General features: G+C 43.6%; 1 protein-coding gene across 1 annotated transcript in view; it reads left to right on the forward strand.

Annotated features, from left to right (window-relative positions):
- The window catches only part of trappc9 (trafficking protein particle complex 9), a 221208-nt gene that overhangs the window by 96741 nt on the left and 100707 nt on the right, over positions 1–23760 (forward strand). The window contains 1 exon segment of the mRNA XM_034294766.1: positions 4652–4770. Within this exon segment, the coding sequence (XP_034150657.1) occupies positions 4652–4770 (119 nt within the window).

Genomic DNA, 23760 nt, shown 5'->3' on the forward strand with positions numbered 1-23760 from the left:
AATATTTCTCAATGTAAAATTGCCAAAAGTTTGGGGATCTCATCCCATATGGTACATAATATAATTAAAAGATTCAGAGAATCCAGCGAATTCTCTGTATGCTGAGTGAGTTGCACATCTGTGAAGGCACCATTAATGCTGAAAAATATATACAGGTTTTGATACAACACATACAGTACAGGCCAAAAGTTTGGACACACCTTCTCATTCAATGCATTTTCTTCATTTTCATGACTATTTACATTGTAGATTCTCACTGAAGGCATCAAAACTATGAATGAACACATATGGAATTATGTACTTAACAAAAAAGTGTGAAATAACTGAAAACGTCTTATATTTTAGATTCCTCAAAGTAGCCACCCTTTGCGTTTTTGACAGCGCTGCCAACCCTTGGTGTTCTCTCAATGAGCTTCATGAGGTAGTCAACTGAAATGGTTTTCACTTCACAGGTGTGCCTTGTCAGGGAATTATTTCCCTTATTAATTGGGTTGGGACCATCAGTTGTGTTGTGCAGAAGTCAGGTTGAAACACAGCCGACAGCCCTATTGGACAACTGTTAGAATTCATATTATGGCAAGAACCAATCAGCTAAGTTAACAGAAACGAGTGGCCATCATTACTTTAACAAATGAAGGTCAGTCAGTCCGGAAAATTGCGAGAACTTTGAATGTGTCCCCAAGTGCTGTCGCAAAAACCATCAAGCGCTACAACGAAACTGGCTCACATGAGGACCGCCCCAGGAAAGGAAGACCAAGAGTCACCTCTGCTGCTGAGGATATGTTAATCTGAGTCACCAGCCTCAGAAATCGCAGGTTAACAGCAGCTCAGATTAGAGACCAGCTGAATGCCACACAGAGTTCTAGCAGCAGACACGTCTCTAGAACAACTGTTAAGAGGAGACGATTCAGGCCTTCATGGTCAAGTAGCTGCTAGGAAACCACTGCTAAGGAGAGGCAACAAGCAGAAGAGATTTGTTTGGGCCAAGAAACACAAGGAATGGACATTAGACCAGTGGAAATCTGTGCTTTGGTCTGATGAGTCCAAATTTGAGATCTTTGGTTCCAACCGCCATGTCTTTATGCGACGCAGAAAAGGTAAACGGATGGATTCTACATGCCTGGTTCTCACCGTGAACACACGTGATGGTGTGGGGGTGCTTTGCAGGTGACACTGTTGGGGATTTATTCAAAATTGAAGGCATACTGAACCAGCATGGCTACCACAGCATCCTGCAGCGACATGCCATCCCATCCGGTTTGCGTTTAGTTGGACCATCATTTATTTTTCAACAGTGACCACAATGACCCCAAACACACCTCCAGGCTGTGTAAGGACTATTTGACCAAGTAGGAGAGTGATGGAGTGCTGCGCCAGATGACCTGGCCTCCACAGTCACCGGACCTGAACCCAATCGAGATGGTTTGGAGTGAGCTGGACCGCAGAGTGAAGGCAAAAAGGCCAACAAGTGCTAAGCATCTCTGGGAACTCCTTCAAGACTGTTGGAAAACCATTTCAGGTGACTACCTCTTGAAGCTCATCAAGAGAATGCCAAGAGTGTGCAAAGCAGTAATCAGAGCAAAGGGTGGCTATTTTTAAGAAACTAGAATTTTCAGTTATTTCACACTTTTTTGTTAAGTACATAATTCCACATGTGTTCATTCATAGTTTTGATGCCTTCAGTGAGAATCTACAATGTAAATAATCATGAAAATAAAGGAAACGCATTGAATGAGAAGGTGTGTCCAGACAAGACAATACCAAACCCCATTCTTGTATTACAACATCATAGCTCAATATTAAAATAGTCTGGGTGCTAAACTGGCCTGCCTGCAGTCCAGACGTGACACTCATTGAAAACATTTGGTGCATTATCAAATGACAAATACAACAAAGGAGACCCCGAATTGTTGAGCAGCTGAAATCCTATATCAAGCAAGAATGGAAAAACATTTAACTTTCAGAACTACAGCAATTGGTCTCCTCAGTTCCCAAACGCTTACAGAGTTGTTAAAAGAAGGTGAGGCAACAGTGATAAACATTCCCCTGTCCCAACATTTTTGAAAAGTGTTGCTGGCATAGAATTCTAACTGGGCCAAATGGGCATTTATTTCTCAGTTTCAACTTGTGTTATTTTGTCTTTGTACTATTTTCAATTAAATATCGGGATGAGGGATTTGCACATCATTGCATTCTGTATTTATTTGCATTTTACATATGTCCAAAGTGAATATCTTTGGGAATGCTGTCTGTCAAAAAGATTCCCAAATGAAGTGTTCGTAAGTAGTGCTCAAAAGACATACATAGCACATTCTTAATAGCTTTCATAGATGTAGAATAACAATACAATGGAGGACAGAAGACTTATTTCCAGATGCATTGTTCACTTTGTCAATTCACAATATAAATGGTAATAGCAATTTGAGCAGTTGTGGGTAAGGGACTGAGGGGGATTGAGAGTAAAACAATGAGTGTATTTGCTCTATTTGTGCGTGTGGATCATCTGGTTCTATCTTTAATGCTTTAAATCCATCCTGCCTCACACATTACCTCACCCCTCCCATTTCTCTCTCTGTTTCCACTGCTCTCTCTCTCCATCTGAAAGAACCTCTCTTATAATTTGGATGTTTGATGTTGTAATAATGACAGCCAAAAGTGTAGGATTTCAAGAGACATTTCTTTGTTTTTTTCCTCTCATTGTCTGATGATCTGTCAGGGTCTCACCTGGGATCCATTTGACTGATATAGTTAATATCAACAGATTCATTTATTTTCTCTCTTTCCCTTCTTCTTTCTCCTGGAGCTGTCTTATGAATACTGTCCCTCTTTCCCCTTGCATACTGAGGGAATTGTTTTGTCTATCTATTTGAAGCTTTTAATAAACAAATGTTGAATGTGGTCGAAGGTCATATGCTAACTGCTCCCATAGTACCTGACTGCCCATCAGGTGTTGTGCCTCTCCACAGAACAGGGCTTTTGTTGTTTGTGTCTTCCAGCCTTATGTTCCTTTCCCCCCAGCAGGATATTGGAAGAAGCTCTTCAGTTTACAATGCAATCAGTCATACAGTCACGGACCCCCTTTAACTAAGAATAGCCTTGAATTACCTCACCGTCCAGGAAAAGCAGGGGCACAACTTTGTGTGGAGCTAAGAGGTGACATTGCAGAAATGCACATTACCTCATCTCTCGTGGAAGATGATTTTGTTGATGGTCATTCTGTATTAAATCAATTCACTGTCACTAGTATAATCTGTAGTGATTTATATTTAGTGTCACAGACTCCCACGAGGCAGATGGGGGTAGAGATGGATGGAGAGAGAGAGATGGAAAGATTATAGAGAGAGTCAGATGCAGGGAGAGACAGATAGTGATGGCAAGGAAGGAGGGAGGATGTTGAGCGATGCCGTCGTCAATCTCTACGTCACCCTACTGTGCTGTCCCGCTTTTTCTCCCTGCCTCCCCTTTGTGGCGCTTTTTCTCTCCCCCTCTCTTTTCCCTCTCTTTCTTCCTCTCCTTCTCCCTGTTTCCGTTTCACAAGTGTGTGTCTGGAAACGGGCTGAAACAAGTCTGAGTCCTGAATGGAGGCTGTGGTCAATAAAGATGCTGTTTATTGAAGTCTTGTGGTCCCTGCTTATCCAGCTCACCTCCCTCAGTCTACATGCACATCTAATCCGTTCTTGTGAGGTGGACTCAGGGGAAAAGGACACGGCGATGCTCACTGGCTCCGTTCGAATTCACAAAGTAAATCACAAGAGTAGGAGTGGTGATCTCGGATCAGGTCCCTGTTCCATGAAATCATATTCTTTATAATCTAAAATGCAAACCTGATCTGAGATCAGCAGCACTGCTCTAAGACGCGTTTACAGCCGTTTGCAGACTGCTAATCACAAATGGCAGCTGTGTCTGTAAGAAGTGTTCGAAGGGTTTTCTATCAAATAGGAACAGAGAGCCAAAACGAGCTGGCTTTTTCTTTTTGAACGTGTAATTCTGTCATTTTCTTTTCTCTCCGTCTCTCTCTCTCTCTCTCTCTCTCTCTCTGTATGTGGGTAAGCTCGAGGTGAATGTGTGTGTGTGTGTGAGAGCGCGCACAACTGTGTGCGTGTGTGTTGTGGCCTAGATTTTTGCAATAGCTAAGCCAGCGATTCCCTTGGGAGACAGAGATGTGTTCCCACTAACGTCAGAGAGACTGGGTGTTCAGTGCCTACGTCACACATTGGGATAGCCTGGCAGTCTGGAGAGTAGCTAGCTCAAAGTAGTAAACACTTTGGTAGCCATTACCGCAGCATACCGATATGGCTGTCCGATGCTCCTCTGATTCAAGGTGGTTGATTGGGTGGTTCCTGGCCAGCAACTGCATAAAGAATAAATGGGCTGGTCAGCAGGAGTGATGGGGATGAACCGTGATTCTGTCCTCGAAATAAATGTACATATCAATGTCCTCATGCATGAAGAAGACAGGTGTTGTCCCCGACTCGACCGAGAAATCCTTTGGGATCAGGGAGATTGAGCCTTCTGTGTTTTGATGCGCTAACACATCAGGCTGGGGGAGTATGAAGGGCAGCTCTAGAAGTAGTGCTAAATCCGTGTGGGCCGACTGTGGTTGTGGTGTTTTTATTTTTTTTCTGACCGGCCATTCCTTCTCCTGTTCCAGATGGGATTAGCGTGACAGGCCTTCCCATCTCCAGCCCCCTGAGACAGGTCCTCAAACCCCGGGCCGAGACCAGGCCCCCCGGCAGCGAGTCAAGCAAGACGGACTACAACCACGTCAAGGTAGGACCTACGGCCGGCTCTCTGCCGACATTCCTCCACCTTTCCCCCGTTTGTTTTCTTTTGCTGTTTTCTCATCTCGATTAGGTCGCTTGCTTCCCTGGTTGACTTGCTGCTTGGCAGCCTGATGCTGTCTGATGCTTCAGGTTGATATTAGCCTGGGAGGAGGGAAATGGTGGTGGTCATGTTAGTTTTACAAGGCAGTGGGGGGGAGCTCAGGTTTGCGCGTATGCACGTTCACGTTAAGTTCAGCCGAGTGTCTCTCTGAAACACATTGTCTCCGGGGTAAAGAGAGCAGAGGGACTTCGGGCGAAAGATGTGTTTGTTTGTGTAGGGCTTTTGTGTCGAGGAGTTCATTGAGTTCTGTCTGCGGGGAGGAACCCCTCCCCATAGTGACTCACCTCAGTCTGCTCTGGATTGATGTAACACACACAAACACACACACACACTTCCATTCCCTCTCCTAATCAACATATCGCCTCGCCCCTGGCCATTTCATACAACCCATTCTACTTAGACAACCTTTACCAGAGGATGACTTTCATTAGTCACTCTCTAACGTGGCCCACCAACTCTCCAGTGTGATCCTCAAGCTGTACATCAGCCGTGCTTGTTAACACCAGAGAAGTGATAGGCAGATGGCTCGGTCTCTGCATATTAAGTTGTGTTGAAAGTTTAACTGCCTTCTGCAGGTAATCCAGAACCAGACCATTACACATAGCCAATCTGCTGATGTATGTGCGTGCGTGCATGTGCGTGCGCGCGTGTCCATAGGCTCGTGTTCACTTGTGTATTGCGGGAAAATAGCTTTTCTAATCGCCACTCTGACATTTTTGACATTCTGGTTAAACTGACATAAAATATTGATCGCAAATTGATGTGATTTCTCGTGTTGGTTAGACTGGACCTAGAGTCGATTCCTTCCTTGTGTGTCAGTTTCGTAGGTTTACTACTATACAAAATGGGTTTCATATTTCCACAGGCGTGTGACTCATTGTTTTGCTGAACCATTGTTTTTAGTTTGACTTACTACATTTCTACTTTGCTGGCCTAGCCTTTTTAGTGCGGGCCGTGCAGAACATTACTCATCCTGGTGTCTGCCCACTATTCTTTACAGAAAACCACAACTGAAACCTACGGGGACTTGTAGTAAATGTACTTTCTGTTGTACTTTCAGCTGCATTCATGCTGTATGCAGTTGAAATACCTTGCTGGATAATTGGGTCAACAATGGTTTTCCATACCATATTTCCACTTCATGTGCTATATTTTCTCCTTGCCTTCTCTGTGCTGTTCAATATGCCATTGCCATATGCCATTGCCAAAGTCAGTCTGTCTCTCTGTGTGTGAGCGTGAGTGTGTGTGTTTGTGTTAATCCGTCTTAGTTTCCGAACCTCTGTGTGGATCTGCCTGAGAGCGTGTTCAGTATGAAGCGTTGATATTTCTCATGAAGGGGCCATGTGGAACATTCCTGCCCTGTGTCGTTATGGTATTTCTACTCTCTTCTGTACATCTGCATATGTCACCCTGGTTAGTGAACACACACCAGGTCTGCCTGGAAGTGCCACAGGGATATGTGGATTCTGGTGTGTCTGTGAAACACTACATTTTGTGTGTGTGTAACAACAGTTATTGGTGTCCCTACATGCTCATCAAATGACTCTTTGCTCACCTTTCCTGTCCATTATGATTTCCTCGCTACATTAGATGTGTGGATGTGTTGACTGTCAGTGGAAAACACCGTCTCTCGGGTTGAAGGAAGTCTCACACACTCTATTCTGTTCCCAGAGGATTCACACTTTCATGTGGGATCAATGAACTGTGCTGTGGTCCTGATGGTCTTTGAGATGTATTCTCTATGAGGGCAGGCCGGGGCTACTAGTGGTTGGGATGTATTCTCTATGAGGGCAGGCCGGGGCTACTAGTGGTTGGGATGTATTCTCTATGAGGGCAGGCCGGGGCTACTAGTGGTTGGGATGTCTTCTCTCTGAGGGCAGGCGGGGGCTACTAGTGGTTGGGATGTCTTCTCTCTGAGGGCAGGCGGGGGCTACTAGTGGTTGGGATGTCTTCTCTATGAGGGCAGGCCGGGGCTACTAGTGGTTGGGATGTATTCTCTATGAAGGCAGGCCGGGGCTACTAGTGGTTGGGATGTCTTCTCTCTGAGGGCAGACCGGGGCTACTAGCGGATGCGAGGTGTGTGATGCAGGTTGGTGTTGTGGTGGGAGACATAGCCTGTTGTGTACCGTCTTGCCATTTCAGTGTGACACACAGGAGTGCCGGTACAGAAGAATGGAGAACAGTGTGAATTGGACACTGCTCAATCTATGGGGATATCTGCGAGAGAGAGAATTGCCTGACATGTCTGGAGGGGACAGGAGAGGAGAAATGAATAATCCCACTGGTCTTTATGATTGGCTCTCTATATGGCTGAGGTGTGCGTATGTGTTTGCGCCTGTGTGCACCCAGAAAAGACATACTCATTTAAACCCTACTACTGAATCTAGCTCCTGCTACTTGGCAGGCAGATGGCACAAAGGCCTTTTTGAGACAGTTCTGTGTGTGTGTGTGTTGGTTGGTTGTTTGCTTTCCTATGTGCAAGCTGCTAGGTTATTAAATGAGAGCCCCGGCTAGCTGAAGCCCACAGACACTCAGCTCTCCTCTGAGCCTATGCCACCCTATCTTCAAAACCAGGAATGTCTTGATTTGTATAGCTGAACGCTCAGTCTGTCTTCACCTGTTCTTTTTCCAAGGCTAGTCCAACTGTAATAAGGAGGCTGAGAGGATACGGGTTGGATATAAAAATGAAATGAAACCCTGGTAGACCAGTCATGGCAGAATAAACAATCTGAAATACAATGAAAAACCAGAGGGTGGAGAGAGAAGGAGCGAGGGGGCACCCTTTAATTCATACTCGTACTTTATACTCAATTTCAGGGTTTTCCAACAGGTCGATTGGAGCTACTGGTATTACTGTACGAGTTACTAGTAGCTTGCAGCCCATTTCCAAGCAGGTTGTAAAACAATTCTGAACACGAATGTAGTTTTAATGCGTTAACCGCAAGCTGTCATGAACAAAGCTCCCAGGTATCAGACACTGCGTGCTCCCAGCTACTATCTAATCGACAAAACATTGACAGATCCAACCATGTTTAGGCGTTATTGGCTTAAAAAGCCCAACCTAACAAAATGTCTGGCAATGTGTGTTCAGCATGTTACCCCTGAACTCACTTAGTTAGTGGACACAATCTTTCCCCAAAACCCTATCAAAACAACAGCAGGCTAACCTGGCAGCACTATATTATAATTATATTTTTGTAATTATTGGTTATTATAGCAGCAGTGGTAAACTGAAGAGTCATCGCAGACCAGGTGCACTGTTGAATGGCCAGATGCACTATAGTAGGGAATTACATTCAAGAACAGGTACTTGTCCAGACCTACAAGACTCAGACCATCCAATTGATTTGTTTGTTATGAATATTAAAAAATGTTGTTCTCCTAAGAATAATCTCAGGACAAAATTTGAAAGATACTTAACAGAATCTGGGAACAAATCTAAAAGATTTTAATGCTCCCCTTACAGTTTATTATTGTATATCAACCCTTATTCTAGTGGGTGTATTGACAGAATGTAGAGCAGGACTTTGTCTGTACACTAAGGGAAAGTTTGGTGATGAGGAGAATGTGCTTGATTGGAAAGCTTTTTGGTGTTATCTTTGTCCGTGTTCTGGTCTTCCCAGCTGCCTCAGGGTTCTGAAGGACAGAGACCACGGTTGACTTGCAATTTCCCAGTCTTTATTTCTACTGAATTATTTCCCCTTTTTGTGTTCTTGCGCCAGTTGGGTTTAAAGCACCACCTGACACTCACAGCTTGCAAAATCTATCCTTAGCATCAGAGGTTTTACTGCCTGATGTAATGTGCCTTGTTTTCCAGCCAACTGTTCCCTAAGTTAGATGTCACTGAATTTGAGGAAGAAGAAATCTATTGTATAAAGATACACATTTAGGAAGAATAAACTTGAAGGAAATAGTGGCACTATAACCCCATAAAGTCAACTGTTATAGTTAAAGTTTAGATATTGAAAACCACAGACTCGCTGCAAACAAACAGAGCATACAAGGGCTAGCAAAGTATAGCCATAATGATTAAGATATTCAATCAAAATATAACCTGGCATTCTGTCCCCGACCGCTCCATTCCTACTGTCTTGGCCGAATCGTTGCCTTTCCATGAACTGATAAATCCATTCCCCCTCCTTTCTCTTTCAAAGTTCGATGTAAGCATTTTCTTAATGAAAGAGAGTGGCCTTTTTTTGGCCTGAGCTGAGAGAGAGAAAGAGAGAGAGCTCCAAGTTTAGGGGGGAGAGAGAGTTTGTCCCAAAAGAGGGCTGAGTAAAGAGAACCATGCTCGGCATTCTCAGACATGGCTTTAGGCCAGCTGGTGTAGTTCATGTTCTCAGTGCAATAAACCTCTTCATTTTCCCATTTCTCTCACCCTGTTTCCACACTTAGGGTGAACAACACCCCTGCTTAATAATGATGACCATGATGCCTTTTTTTGTTTACCAGCTCTTGGGCCTTTTAGGTCGGAATAATACTTGAAATTGACCTAATGACGCCCACAAAATCAGACTGGGCATTTCAAAGGCCAAGGAAGCACCGGGAAAACATCATATTAGCAAGATAATGTTTGTTATTTTCAACCACTAAAAACACAGAGGGATTTATAAGATACATATTGATTCTTTAATGAACAACAGAGGGGTGCTGGGCAGGGGACAGAGGACAGGGGCTCTGTGGGTCTGTTTTACAGCGCGGCTGGTTGCTATTTTTAGCCCTCTACACTCTTCTTCTACCAACCCTCCTGGTGCTAATATGAGACCGGCTCTGCTCACACAATCCCAGCCTACTGAAGTAGATATTTATAACGGCTGCCTGTCTGCCTGCCAGCCCGACTGTGACAGTCTCCAGCATGCATTTTTCTCTCAGGGTGGGAGGCGTGTTGTTTGTTATTAGGACCAGCTATAGTAGCTCATGTGTTTGAGATGCAGAAGCCTGGTCTGTCTTTGACAGTGTGCTGCGGCCTCCCTGGCAAAAAAAAGAAAATATAGCACCAAAACGCTAACAAACAAACAGGAAACTGATTGGTTCATTAAATCGTTGCTGTTTTGCCATCACGGTTTAGGCTGAGAAGACATTCTCCTCCCTCTTGACCACTGTTGTCTGTATTAAGAAAATAAGTAGCTAATTCTCTCCAGAGGTGTAGAGTTGCGTTCAGATGAAATGGCATAGTGGTACTATTTTTCAGTATATTCTGTGCTTGGCAGTGGGAGTCAGGAGATATTTTAGTTTCATGTTTAATTTAGAATAACCCATTTGCACTGAACTAAACACCGGAATAATGTGAACTACAGAGACGGTAAATGGAAATCAAAGTTTTCTGGAATAAATGACATGGTCTTCATTTCCGCATGGTGTTTGAATGAGTAGCGTTAGCTCCACACACTCACCCAGGGCATTGGTACTGTAGCATGCTTAGTCATCTGTGAAGTGTGGTCTCAATGACAGTGTGACAGCTTGTCCCACCTGCCCATGTCTTCCCACTGTCTACAGTCTCCTTAGTCAGAGCCGGATTAACGAATCATAGGCCTTGGGGATTATATATACTTTGAAACCTAGTTGTTGGAATCCTGAATGGCGATTGGCTGATTGCCGTGGTATATGAGACGTATACCACGGGTATGCATCACATCGCTTTTTCCTGCTGTAATTGCTGTGGCAAATGGTTTCGGAAGAGCAATAAGTTGTCTTTGGGGTTTGTGATATATGGCCAATATACCACGGCTAAGCCGTGTGTCCACGATGCGTCGTCCCTTTCGGTGTGTATGGGCAAAATAAACAGTGTCCCATACAGGTTCACCATTTCTCCAATCAATTTAAACTTATTAATGCTCTAATAGTGGATATTTGTAATTTCAGGTGTGTAGCTATTTTATTGTTATACAGCCATTTTCTGAAGGTGAACATCCTTTTATCTCCATTCTTTTGTGCATGTTTCTGACCTTTACATTCTGATGGGAGTTCTAAATAATTCATATGAAAGTGAAATAAAATGGGAATAATTAGAAGAGACGTCTATTAGATTTGGTTTACATGTGTTAGAGAATTGTTTTACAATTACTGGCTAAGAATCCTCTCCTATCATACGTGTAAAATCAAACAATGTGTAATGATGGACAATGACAACAATGACCTTTTTCCATATTACTGTATTTTTTGGTCATCTTTACTCAGGGGTCCAGGGTCCATCTTTACTCAGGGGTCCAGGGTCCATCTTTACTCAGGGGTCCAGGGTCCATCTTTACTCAGGGGTCCAGGGTCCATCTTTACTCAGGGGTCCAGGGTCCATCTTTACTCAGGGGTCCAGGGTCCATCTTTACTCAGGGGTCCAGGGTCCATCTTTACTCAGGGGTGAAAGGCACTGTATGCCACATTTAGACATTGTTATTTAACTGTAAACGTTCATATTTATATACAATATATCTCAAATAAAAAAGGATACAGCACATTCTCCTCTTTCTATGCCTTAAGGACCCCCTACAGTCTTAAGCCACGGGGCTTCAGCCCTTCGAAACCACAGAATTAATCAGGCCCTGTGTCTAGCACATCAAAAAGGGTTTCAGCAAAGTGGTCGCCGACCTCCTGCTGTTTAATCTTGCTACCGGAAATATCCAGGCCTTTAGAAACAACCCATAGCAACACATCCACGTCGTGATTTCAACATATCCACGTCGTGATTTCAACACATCCACGTCGTGATTTCAACACATCCACGTCGTGATTTCAACACATCCACGTCGTGATTTCAACACATCCACCTTGTCATTTCAACACATCCACCTCGTCATTTCAACACATCCACCTCGTCATTTCAACACATCCACCTCGTCATTTCATTGCTGCTTGCTAAGTTGTTTTCCATAAAGTCCCCATGCAGTTTTTGTCTGTGTTCTGGGAGGGGCCAGGGATCTGAGGCCCCATCCAGTGCACCTGTGCCCCTGCAGTGGGTACGAGTCCAGCCCGCTGCTATTTTACTAGGAAACTCTCCTCTTGTCAGTGGCAATATTTAAGTGATAGGCTGTCTACCACAGACTGTTTGACTCTGTGATGTAAAAGAATGAGACATAGATAAATCCTGTCAGAACTTTTTCCACTTATAATGTGACCTATAACTTGAACAATTCAATTGAAAAACAAACTGAAATCTTTGAGGGGGAAAAAGAAAAAATGTAAGACAATAACCTGGTTGCATAAGTGTGCAGACCCTTAAACTTTGTTGAAGCACCTTTTGATTTTATTACAGCACTCAGTCTTTTTGGGTAGGAGTCTATCAGCATGGCACATCTTGACGTAGCAATATTTGCCCACTCTTCTTTGCAAAAGCGCTCCAAATCTGTCAGATTGCGAGGACATCTCCTGTGCACAGCCCTCTTCAGATAACCCCACAGATGTTCAATTGGATTCAGGTCTGGGCTCTGGCTGGGCGATTCTAAAATGTTAATCTTCTTCTGGTGAAGCCATGCTTTTGTGGATTTGGATGTGTGCTTTGGGTCGTTGTCGTGCTGAAAGGTGAACTTCAGCTTTCTAACAGACACCTGAAAGATTTGTGCCAAAATTGCCTGGTATTTGGAACTTTTCATAATTCCCTCCACCCTGAGTGGCCCCGGTTCCAGCTGAAGAAAAACATAGTGCTGCCACCACCATGCTTCACTGTGGATATGGTGTTCTTTGGGGTGATGTGGAGTGTTATTTTTGTGCCAAATATACCTATTGGAATCATGGCCAAAAAGTTCAACCTTGGTTTCATCAGGCCATAACACATTTTCCCAAGTGCTTTTGGGGGACTTGATGTTTGTTTTGCAAACTTCAACAGGGCTTGGATGTTTTTCTTTATCAGAGAAATATTCCATCTTGCCACCCTACCCCATGGCCCACTCATTTGAAGAATACGGACGATTGTCACATGTAGCACACAGTCAGTACTTGCCAGAAATTCTTGCAGTTCCTTTAATGTTGCTGTAGGCCTCTTGGAAGCCTCCCTGACCAGTTTCATTCTCATCTTTTCATCAATTTTGGAGGGACGTCCAGTACTTGGTAATGTCTCTGTTGTGCCGTATTTTCTCCACTTGATGATTACTGTCTTCACTCTGTTCCATGGTATATCTAATGCATGCTTTGGAAGCTCACTACGGACCATGGCTTTTGCTCTGTGATGCAACTAAGAAAATGTCAGGAAAATCCTACAAGAACAGCTGAACTTTATTTGTGATTAATCAGTCAATTTAAATGATGGCAGGTGTGTAATGACTTCTATTTAGCATGAGTTTGAATGTGATTGGTTAATTCAGAACACAGCCACATCCCCAGTTATAAGAGGGTGTGCACACATATGCAGCCAGGTTATTGTAAGGTTTATATTTTTCATTTTTCCCCCTCGAAGATTTCAGTTTGTTTATCAATTGAATTGTTCACATTATAGGTCATATTAAATGTGGGAAGAGTTCTGACATGATTTATCCTTTTCATTCTTTTACATCGCAAGAACCTAGCATTTTTGGCAGGGGTGTGTAGACTTTTTATATACATACACACACACACACACACATTTTCTATAATGTATTTTGTTTTTATACTGGAAATCCAAGTCATTTCTCATTCTACAATTTTCATCTGCTCCGTCTGGAGGCTTCATCTAAAATTCCAACTGTAAACATGTTGATTAGGATGTTTGTGTTTATCTATCTCGAACATCCCGAGAGAAATGGATGAGATACTCATAAGATAGAAATGTGCCATGTCTGTGGTCTTTTGAGTGGATATAATATACAGTGTCCTGTAAGCTTGTCTGAGGATATGCATGCAAACACACACACACACACACACACACACACACACACACACTCTGACACTTTGACTGGGGGGTTGAATGGGGAAGTGCAACCTTTCATGGCGAATAAAGCATTGGTTTTAATGAGCGTGTACAGTAGAGACCAGACTTCACACAATGTTGTAAATGTTCCTCATACGGGTTTTCAACAACCACAGATGTTATTTCCAATGGTCCAATTATTTATCTCTCTCCTTTCCCATCACTATTCATGTGACAGCCTTGATAACCTTTGTGAGCAGTCTGAGGCTATGCAGAACTTAATGATTGCATTGTTCCTCCTGAAAGGCCATTTCTCATAATGAAGGTGCTTTCATAGCTGACTAGCAGAAATAGACAAGTCCTTTGCTCTTTTTACTGTGGCAAAGATAATGTGAAATGGACCCGGGGTCAGGTGAGTCCAGATCAGTGGAATTAAGTGCACTTGTCATGGTTGCTGTTGGTCTTGTACCCACTCCACTCCCGCCCTCCTACTCTTGTAGATGGTCTGATTTCGATGGCTTCCTCCACTTGGCGGCGTTCTGCACCGGTTAACCTGTTGTACGTTCCCAAGCTGTGCATTTATGAGCCGGTTGTTGAGAGCCATGAAGAGATGAAGGTAGGGAGACAGAGCGTGGCAGTGTCCCAACAATAATACCCCCCCCCCCCCCGCTGTAATCTGTCCACCTTAACATTGGCTTTGACATTCCTCTGACTGCTGCCAGCTGTACGCCACGCCTCCTAGTGGGATAGACGCCTCAGAAGATGGAACAGGAGTCTGTGTTATAATTTAAAATAAAAGCTTTATATACATTTTTTTCTGTACAGTGAGGTGAGAACAAAGAAATGAATGAAAGAGGGAGAAGGAAAAAAAAAACATCCAGCGAAAGAGAGAGGGAATAGGGGGATGTGGTGATGGTATGTTGTCCTACAGGGCTCACTATGATTAGGAAGGCCCTCTGGTCTAAGACTGAGGGGGTCTGTGTCTGTGTGTGTCTGTGTGTGTTTGGTGTGTGTGTGTGTGTGGGTGTGTGTGTGTGTGTGGGTGTTAGGTGTGTGGGTGTGGGAGTGGGTGGGAGAATGAGTCTCCCAGACTAGAAAGAGCCCGGCTTGTTCCCTCCCAGGTACACAGCTTGTTATACCTGTCTCCCTGGGTCCAGAGAACACTGCATCATCTCTTCTGGTTCGGGTTTTTTCCACTCAAACTCCTTGCAGACAGAGGAGAAGAATATGATGTTCTCATCTTCTCTCTCTTTATTTCCTCTCGGTTTATTCCTCCCCCTCTTTTCCCCTCTGCCTCTCTCTTTCTGGTGAGTAATACCAGGCCCATCCATAATGGACTCCACAGTATACAGTAGATAAGCCACACTACTTTTTTTCTTTTCTTTTTTTACTGATGTGCTTGTTGCTGGGGGGGTGTGTGTGCATTGCACCAAACAAACATACTCTGTATTGAATCTAAGGTGTTGGATCGGGTTGCCGACAAAATGCTCAGGTATTTCACCAAATGTGAATCTAGTTCGAACTCCATAACTGCGGTGCCGTCCATAACTGCGGTGCCATCCATAACTGCAGTGCCATCCATAACTGCGGTGCCATCCATAACTGCGGTGCCGTCCATAACTGCGGTGCCGTCCATAACTGCGGTGCCGTCCATAACTGCGGTGCCGTCCATAACTGCGGTGCCGTCCATAACTAAGGTGCCGTCCATAACTAAGGTGCCGTCCATAACTAAGGTGCCGTCCATAACTAAGGTGCCGTCCATAACTGCGGTGCCGTCCATAACTAAGGTGCCCTCTGAAGGATCTGGAGAGCTTCTCTATGGAGGAATGGTCTTGAAACCCTTCCTATGTGTTCTCCCATGTCATCAAACACTATAGGAGACGACTTAGACCTGTTATCTTGGCAAAGGGAGGATGTGCTAAATACTAAATAGAGGGCTACCAATGATTGTGGCAATTATTGAATGAAATCATTATTTCTTGAGGACTTTTCCTTTGAATCATTTTCTGTTAAAGGTTTGATTCATGATTTTTTGAGTGGAAGATGAAGCTCATAAACAAGTATGACTTTTCTTCCACTACTCCTTTTTTTGAATAGGTTGCCAATAATCCTGGAGGGCACGGTATACTGTCTGTGTACACTTCTCTGTGCCAACAGGCCAGGTAGGAAGGCACATTAAGGGATAGAGAGATAGAATTAAAAGTGACAGTTAATGGGAAGACTCTCGCTGACTCAGGTAACAGGTTGAGGACTGTCCAAGCTGAGGTGCCTCTTTTGTAGCTCTGCAGCCACGTTTATCTTCATCACCCCACTAGATACTGCTGATGGAGCCACTTGCAAGCAGCTCTTTCCGAAAAAAAGAAAATTATATTCTTCATGATTTTCCTTTTTTTGTTGAGAATAGTGCAAAATGTGCAGGAGCGGGGACTAAGCGGAGAGATTGTGAGTTTACCCTGTATTTCTATGGATCACAGTTCATTGAACCTTGGGGTCACTAGCCTCTAAAACCTCAAATAAATAAGAAAGAAATCCTCTACTCTCAAAAAAAATGTCATTGGAACTTGGAATTGGAATTAGTTCCTATGTTCTGATGCTTTTTGGCCAGAGCTGAGCTGCACATATTTTACACCAGAGCTGCTAAATATGTGATGTTAAACTGCTTTTTTGCTTCCAAAGATACTGGGAACCTGTTTAGGATGAATGGCATCCTGGAAATTGTCAAGTACCAGGACATATTACAGCGAAATGTATCGCCAGGAGGCTAAACCTGGGTCATCAATGATCCAAGCTATTTCTCAAGATCCACACAAAATTGTCTCACTTACTGGAGAATTAAGCTTTTCTCTCCCTGACCAAAATGACATTGATTACCTGTGGCATGTGCTCGAGAAAACAGTCCACAAGTGAGGATCAAGAACTGCATTGTTTGAGCCACTGCGCCGTTACCTGAGAAGTGGCTGGTCAGAAGCAGGATCACCTGTACTCGCTAAGTACATCTGAACATAACCATAATGTTACTTGGTTTAGTGGTGCAGCTAATGGTAGACAGCTATATAGGGACAAACCACGCCTGATTTTCTCTAAATGGACCTTCTATATACAATGGGATACAAATTGCGAGATTTCCTGATGTACAGTATAAGCAACTCTAGTCATTCCCACAGAATGATTGGACACCTGCAAAGCTAACTCAGGTCCCATGTGACTTTCTAGATTCAACAGCAGTATGTCAAAAAGGATTACTTTGATGTGGAGCCCACTCAGAAAGTCTTCAAGTCTCCTGAATCCATTTGAGAGTTGATGCAGTGTTAAAAATATACTGAATGTTAATAATAGAAATATGTGGGATAACCCCTTTAATTTCCGATACTTTCATTCATTATACGTGCTTAATGAATGTGCGAGTACAATGACTAATGCCTTTTAAAATGGTTTAAATGTTTCTGCATTATTCCCACAGCCATGTATAGGTATTTGGTTCTATTGCATGATCTCAATCAGACTGTGATGTTCCCTCTTGTGGAACGTGTATTTTGATTCCCTGTGTTCTCCCACTTGTGCAGTGGTCCCCTCCCTAGCAACGGTGAGCCCCTTCTCTCTTTCTCCATCAAGATCCCTTTCCCATGTCTCACTGTCACTGCAGCAGCTCTTGGAGTTTTGCTACAGGAGCCTTATATTGTGTGGAAATTACAATAGAATAACGAGAAAGTAAGGAGAAAATCGAGCCCTCTTGGGATTCCGACTTTTCTGGGCTCTGCTCATGCATTCTGAATGATAAGTACATTGCCTGTTGCCGCATTTTTGAACTCACCCGTGCACAGCCTGCATGGGTAGGCCCTGTGTGTGAGCTACCTAAGAAATGAGTTAGAGGAAAAGCTATGGTCAAGGTGTGATGCAGCCAGGTAACAAAACTGTTCTATAGCCAGGTAACAAAACTGTACTGTATCTTTGTCAAGGAGTCTCAGTTTGGCAACGACAATCTCTTCCTTTTCAAATGTTTTCCCTATTCAACATTCCAGTTCTTATGTGCCAGCATTGTTTTATTTGGGCAGTGAACTCCATCCTTTTTATTCAGACCAGATACATTCCAAATTACCTTTTATTCAGACCAGATAAATTATTCAGAATTTACCTGATTTAACATCTGATGTGCATGTAGCCCTACCTCAGCTTCCTCATTTGGCATGCCTTAGGACTCACTGCTTATTTTGGTTCTTAAGCTTACTTTTACATAGAGCTTGGAGTTCCTGTACAATTATAGAGATCCACAAGGAATCATTAAACACCATATTTCTTTAAGCAAATTAGCCATATCAGCTACGTATGATATATAAAAAAAAATCAGTGAGGCTGAATTAAGTGTTTTGCTGCCAGACTAGTCTCCTCTGCTAGCCAGGTGTTGTGGTGGTAACATACTTCAGCGCTGGGCCAGAATTATTTCAGGACTATTTCACACTGTTGTTTTTCATGGAATGTATTTGTGTAGTCTAGTTGTCTTGCTGGCATTCATTTAAAATGTGTTACTATGCCCAAACAAGATGTGTATGTGTCTGTAAATATGCCATCTGTTTGCAGGGTAGATGATGGTATAATTCTGCCAGGGTCTGTCAATATGAAAACACAGGTTTAGGTTCAGAACTTTTATAATATGGGCATTAGTCCCCTGATGGCTTATGGTGTTTTGGGGACCTAAAAACAAAAGAATCTGCGCAAACCAACTCCCACCTCAGATGAGATTAATGTAGTTACGCCATAATGGGAACATACCACATATGTAGAAACTCTGTAAAAGTTTTCGAGATCTCAGTCTGTAGTTATTTTATCTTAGTTTTGGCACACTGTTCAGGGTTTTGTGAGCAGACGAGAGAATAATTTATAACATAAAATCTGAATAAAAGGGCGATTGAGCTGACAATGTTGTTTTCACATTATTTTCAATTTGATTGGAATGCTGTTCAATATTGTGTGGATTTTCTCCTCCATTCCGGACACATTGTCAAATTGTGTTATTTGTGAACAGCCCTTTGCGTACTCCGTTCGTAGGTGGCTTGTTCAGGATTTCATTAACAGCCCCTTGAGCACTCTCAACTGAGTGTTGCGGGCCGTGAGGTGCTTCATTGACACTGGTGGGGGGCACAGGGCGCTGAGCTCGCTCTGTCAACGTACCGTGCCAATTTTATCAACGCCGTTACAGCTGTGTGATTGACCGAGGGCAGATGTGTTCTGCCTCCAACTGTGCGCCCTGCGAAAGCTGAGTGTTGTGATTGGAGCAATCTGTTTATGGAACAATGCTCTAAGTCCATAATCCCAAGGACCGCTCAGACGAAACAAGGAACTGCCGGGTGACTGTATATTCCAATTTGAAATGTATGTACCTCTGTACTCGTATCAGTGTTCTGTATTATGTCATGTTTTACATAACAGGATGATAAGCTGCTGGTTTTCCCGTGGTTAATGGGAATGCTAATAAAATCCTAAATCCTCATAGTGATCTTGCTCTCTTCGTTCCTCCCTCCTCTTCTCCGTCCTTACAGACTCTACGACCCCAGTGTCCTCTCTCTCCCTCTTCTTCCCCCTTCTCTCTCCGACCTCTCCCTGCTCTTTTCTCGCCTCCTCCCTCCTCTCTCTCCCACCCGTCTCTCCATCCTCTCTGCCTTCTCTGGATCGTTCTCTTGTTCTCTGTTCAGTCTTCTCTGCCCCTAGGCTCCCTAAGGATACTATTTCAATCACATTGGGCTAAAAATAGATCCCGTCTGTAATGAGGCGTTCGTGAGAGGAATGGAAGGGGACAAAGAAAACACTGAGGCTCTGGGACCTCTGGCACATCTGAACTGACTGGATGGTTTCAGACCAAAACACAATGCATTCTTCCAGTCACTGCCTGAGTCAGTCTGAGTAGCTAGAATTCTGATTCTCTGTAAAGCTATGACATATGTTCCTATATACCAAAGACTACTCCTATCGGTTACAGGGAGTTTTTGAGAAGAAAGGCATTTTGTTTAATAATGAATTGCTGAATGAACCTGTGTTTAATGGATTTAAAAAGATTTAAAGGATGACATGATACATGCCTAACATGCAGACTAGACTGGCTGCGCGTGGGCCTCTACTTGTGCATTCATGCACAAATTAATGGGACATGCAGGCCAGATAGATAAATCAGATGTTAATCAACTATATGAATGTAGGGACCGGTTGAAACATGTATTTGACAGACATTGAGATGACTTGCGGTTTCTAGCACATTAGGCTTTGCTGCGTTTTGTTTTACCTGAAATGCATATTTAATTTTTTGCACAAGATTTGTAAAATTTTGATTCTGAATCATACAAACTCATGGGTTTCTCTACTCCAACGATTAATCCACAGATAAAAGGGGAAAACAATGACTGTGTAGGCTGTGTGTAATCATGAACAATTCTCTAGAAATTCCAGTCTAATCCAACTAGCTATCTGAATGCCAATGAATGTAGCACATAGCCTACATATGATGAAGTACAAAGCTTTCAAAGTGTTACTTAATTTGCTCTCTAATATTCCCTCAGGAGATAGCGGGCTGCCAAAGTCATGCGTTCATATGCTACAATCAGCATTATAAAGGTGCCTGTATGCCGAACAGTTAACTGATCGATCCACCAATCACAGTCGGGGGAGGAAGGTCTCAGATCGACAAGACATCCTCCTCCAGTGTGGCTCCAGTTCCTGTCTGTCAGCAAGATCCTGTTCGTTACAGAGACAGGGAGAATGCTTACTTACTGATCCTCTTCCAAATGTGTTAGGCTACTTACTGGATGGGGAATCTGCGGAGAGAGTATGTTAATATGCTGCATTACACAACCGGAGGCGTCCTTGTTAAGGCCAGAGTCATCGCACCTCTGATGCAGTGATGTGTTGTCGCAATACTTGTCAGTTTCCCCTCCAGATGTCGGACTCTCGTCTCCATGTTGTTCTAAGTAATCACACAGGTGTCCTGGACATGACTGTATTCCTTTGTATGCATATTCCAGGTTATGTGTTGTACCATGACCTGTTCCACCGCCCCGGCTGCCAGCCGCTGTTGTTTGGACTGGTCAGAGTCATTCACCTTTGACTGAAATATATTATGGTGCTGTTATTGGGTTTGTGGCCCTTTTTCTCACTTTACCCGTCTCTCTTCCTCGCTACAATACCTCTTCCTGTTCTCGTTCTTCTACTCATGTCTGTCTCTGTTTGTCTGTTTGGCTCTCTGACCTCTTCCCCTGTTGTCTTTGGGGATAGACGGGGTCGTCAAAAAATTAAAAAGGTTTAGGACATGCCAGCAGAAAGCAGGAGGTCTTTGAAATATAGACAGCCTAAGTGGAGCTGAACATTTGTCGTTGTAGTCTTTGCTGTGTCCCTATGAAAAATTCAGCATCTCAAGAAGACAAATAGAATTTCACCGTGTGATTTCCACTCTCATCAGAGGGACTTGGTAAAAGTGTGCAATGCCATTATATCTGTTCAGAACAGTGGCCAATTTGAAATGAGTAAATCTCAAAGAAGGCTGCTCCTGCTCTAACAGGCAGTATTTCGTATCCCTTTCCCATAGCTCCTCATCATTTAATGTCTTCATGCCCTTGAAAGAAGAACAAAGAAAACCCTCTACTCCCTGCACACTTTTTACACACGGCCTTTTTCTTTCCCCCAATCTCCTTTCCAATCTGTCTCTCTGCTTTTGTATTTATTCATGAAATGCAACCTTTTTCAAACATTCCAGACAATGTTTAATCAGCGGTGCAGGTGGTTGGACACGAGCAGGGCTCACGGAAACAGGGCCGCAGCACGACCGTACTAGCGCAACCAGGCGCACCGATCCAACCCGCCCGCCTCTTTGTCCGTAATAAGAGTTCTGACCCAGGCCAGGAGCCGTGCTGTGTCATCTGCCTAATACCAGAGTGAACTGCTGGCCAGGGTATTACCACCCTAACAGCCTCATTGGCTGAGAAGAGTTGAGTCAAGGGAACATGATGATGCAGCGCTCATTGTCTTAATTATTAAATGAGAATCCCTCTCACGCCTGTCCGTCAGCCAGCCTGGCAGCCAATCAATGGGCTGCCCGGGGAAAGTTCCTTCCCACACCTGTGTCTTCGCGGAGTACGGATCAGGGGTTTGGATTTGACTCATCTCTCATGGTATAATGCGAAGTGGATCTTGCTAGGCCAGTTTATATGTTGAGGCAGAGTAGTGCTGCTTGCAAATGATTTTTTATTCTGTTTATTTCTGTCCATTTTTGTGGAGCTGGTCTTTTCTTCATTTCTTCATCTGGTGCTCTCCAAATGGCTTTGTAATTAAACCAAGTTTTGTGTAAACCTGGGAATTTTGGGAACATTACTGTATTTTGCAACCCTAAGTAAAGCAGATAAGATGTGTCATGGATTTAGTTCTGTATTCAGCAGTCGCTGTGGCTCTCTGGTTGTGTGTTCATCTACAGTACATGCTGTACACGCTATTTGTGGCCCTTTGACTGCTTAACTTTCTCTCACCTGTTGGACTCAAGACCAGCATCAGATGATTCACAGTCAGAACATCTGACAAGAAGAAAGTTTTCTACCACGACATTGAGGAGTAGTAACTTTGCCATTGTCTAGGAAGCATTAGCAATCCTCGGACAGCCTCTGTATGGTATGTGCCATTGGTAGGATACAAGTATCTCAAACTGCTCAGCAACAGCCCTGCTGTAAGGGGACCAAAAATAGCTCCAAAACAGTGACAGCGTGTAGGCGAGGATTCTGTTGAGGAGAAACACTGGCAAATAGACGCCATGCATAGCGCAGCAACTTAACCTGAACTGAACTGTCCTCCACCCTCTCCGTCCCCTACCAACCAGAAGAGTTATCTAGACCATGGACACACTGCACTGTTCCAAGATCGTCCTGACACTTCTGCCCCAAAGATGGTGCTGACGCTTCTGCCCCTAAGTGTCTTATTGTTGTCAGTCTGCATGAAGCCATTCACTGGTTGGGTCAGTTAGGGTCTGAGTCTGGCCATTTGTAAGGCCAGGCGGACTTGTAAGGGGTGACTGAGAGGACTATTAGTGTGGAGATTACCAAAGGGGTTAAAATACTAGAGCCCTCAAACTCAACTCCTGACCTCAAAGCCAGTTCCACTTAGTTTTTTCATTACAACCCTCCAAACAGGGACTTAGTTTGAGTATTTTAGAGTAGTATTTAGGGTACAATTGATGATGAGGGTTTACTACTATACAGGCGGTTTAACTACTTTACAAGATGGTTTACTACTTTACATTAGGCTTTGCTAATTTACAGGTGGGTTTACTACCTTTTAGGAGGCTTTACTGCATTACTCAGGGGTTTACAATTATCAAGGAGGGTTTACTACTGTGTTCTGTGTTCTTTAGAGGTGCGTTTGTTACCCTAGAGCAGTGTTTGCTGCTGTAGTGGACAGTTTACTACTGTACAGGAGGGTTTACTACTGTATAGGAGGGTTTACTACTGTAGAAGAGGGTTTGGTACTGTAGAGGATGGTTAACTTTTTACTTCTTTACAGGGCAGTTTACTACTTTACAGGAGGGTTTACTACTTTACAGGAGGGTATAATACTGCACAGGAGGGCTTGGCATGGCTCCATGTATCCAAGCTGGATAAAGAAATACCTAGTATATACTGGTTTTCTTTCATCTAATTAAACTCATATCTTCTAGTTGGCAGCAGTAAAAATACAATACTCATTCACAAGTGAAACTAGTGTTCAACTAATGACACAAGCCAATTTAAAATTTTACAAAGTGCTTAGACATGCCCTGAGTTTGGTTTAAAGCTACCTAGCCGTGCTAAACAAACAAATTCCAGGCACTAACAATGATTAAGTCAGGGCACTTTTACTGCTTCCAATACAGGCCATCCTATAGGACGATCTGCTCCATAAAGAAAAGTGGCATTTTCAATTATGGAAAGACAGAAGGCATTATGGCATGAAGAACGTAAGTGCCCTCCCTGTTCAGCCTGGCCATTACAGCTTAGTGCTGTGCTGGTTTAGGGAGAGAACCCAGGGAGAATGAGAGAACCCAGGGAGAATGAGAGAACCCA

This window comes from Esox lucius, chromosome 10, assembly GCF_011004845.1.
Source record: "Esox lucius isolate fEsoLuc1 chromosome 10, fEsoLuc1.pri, whole genome shotgun sequence".
Lineage (NCBI taxonomy): Eukaryota > Metazoa > Chordata > Actinopteri > Esociformes > Esocidae > Esox > Esox lucius.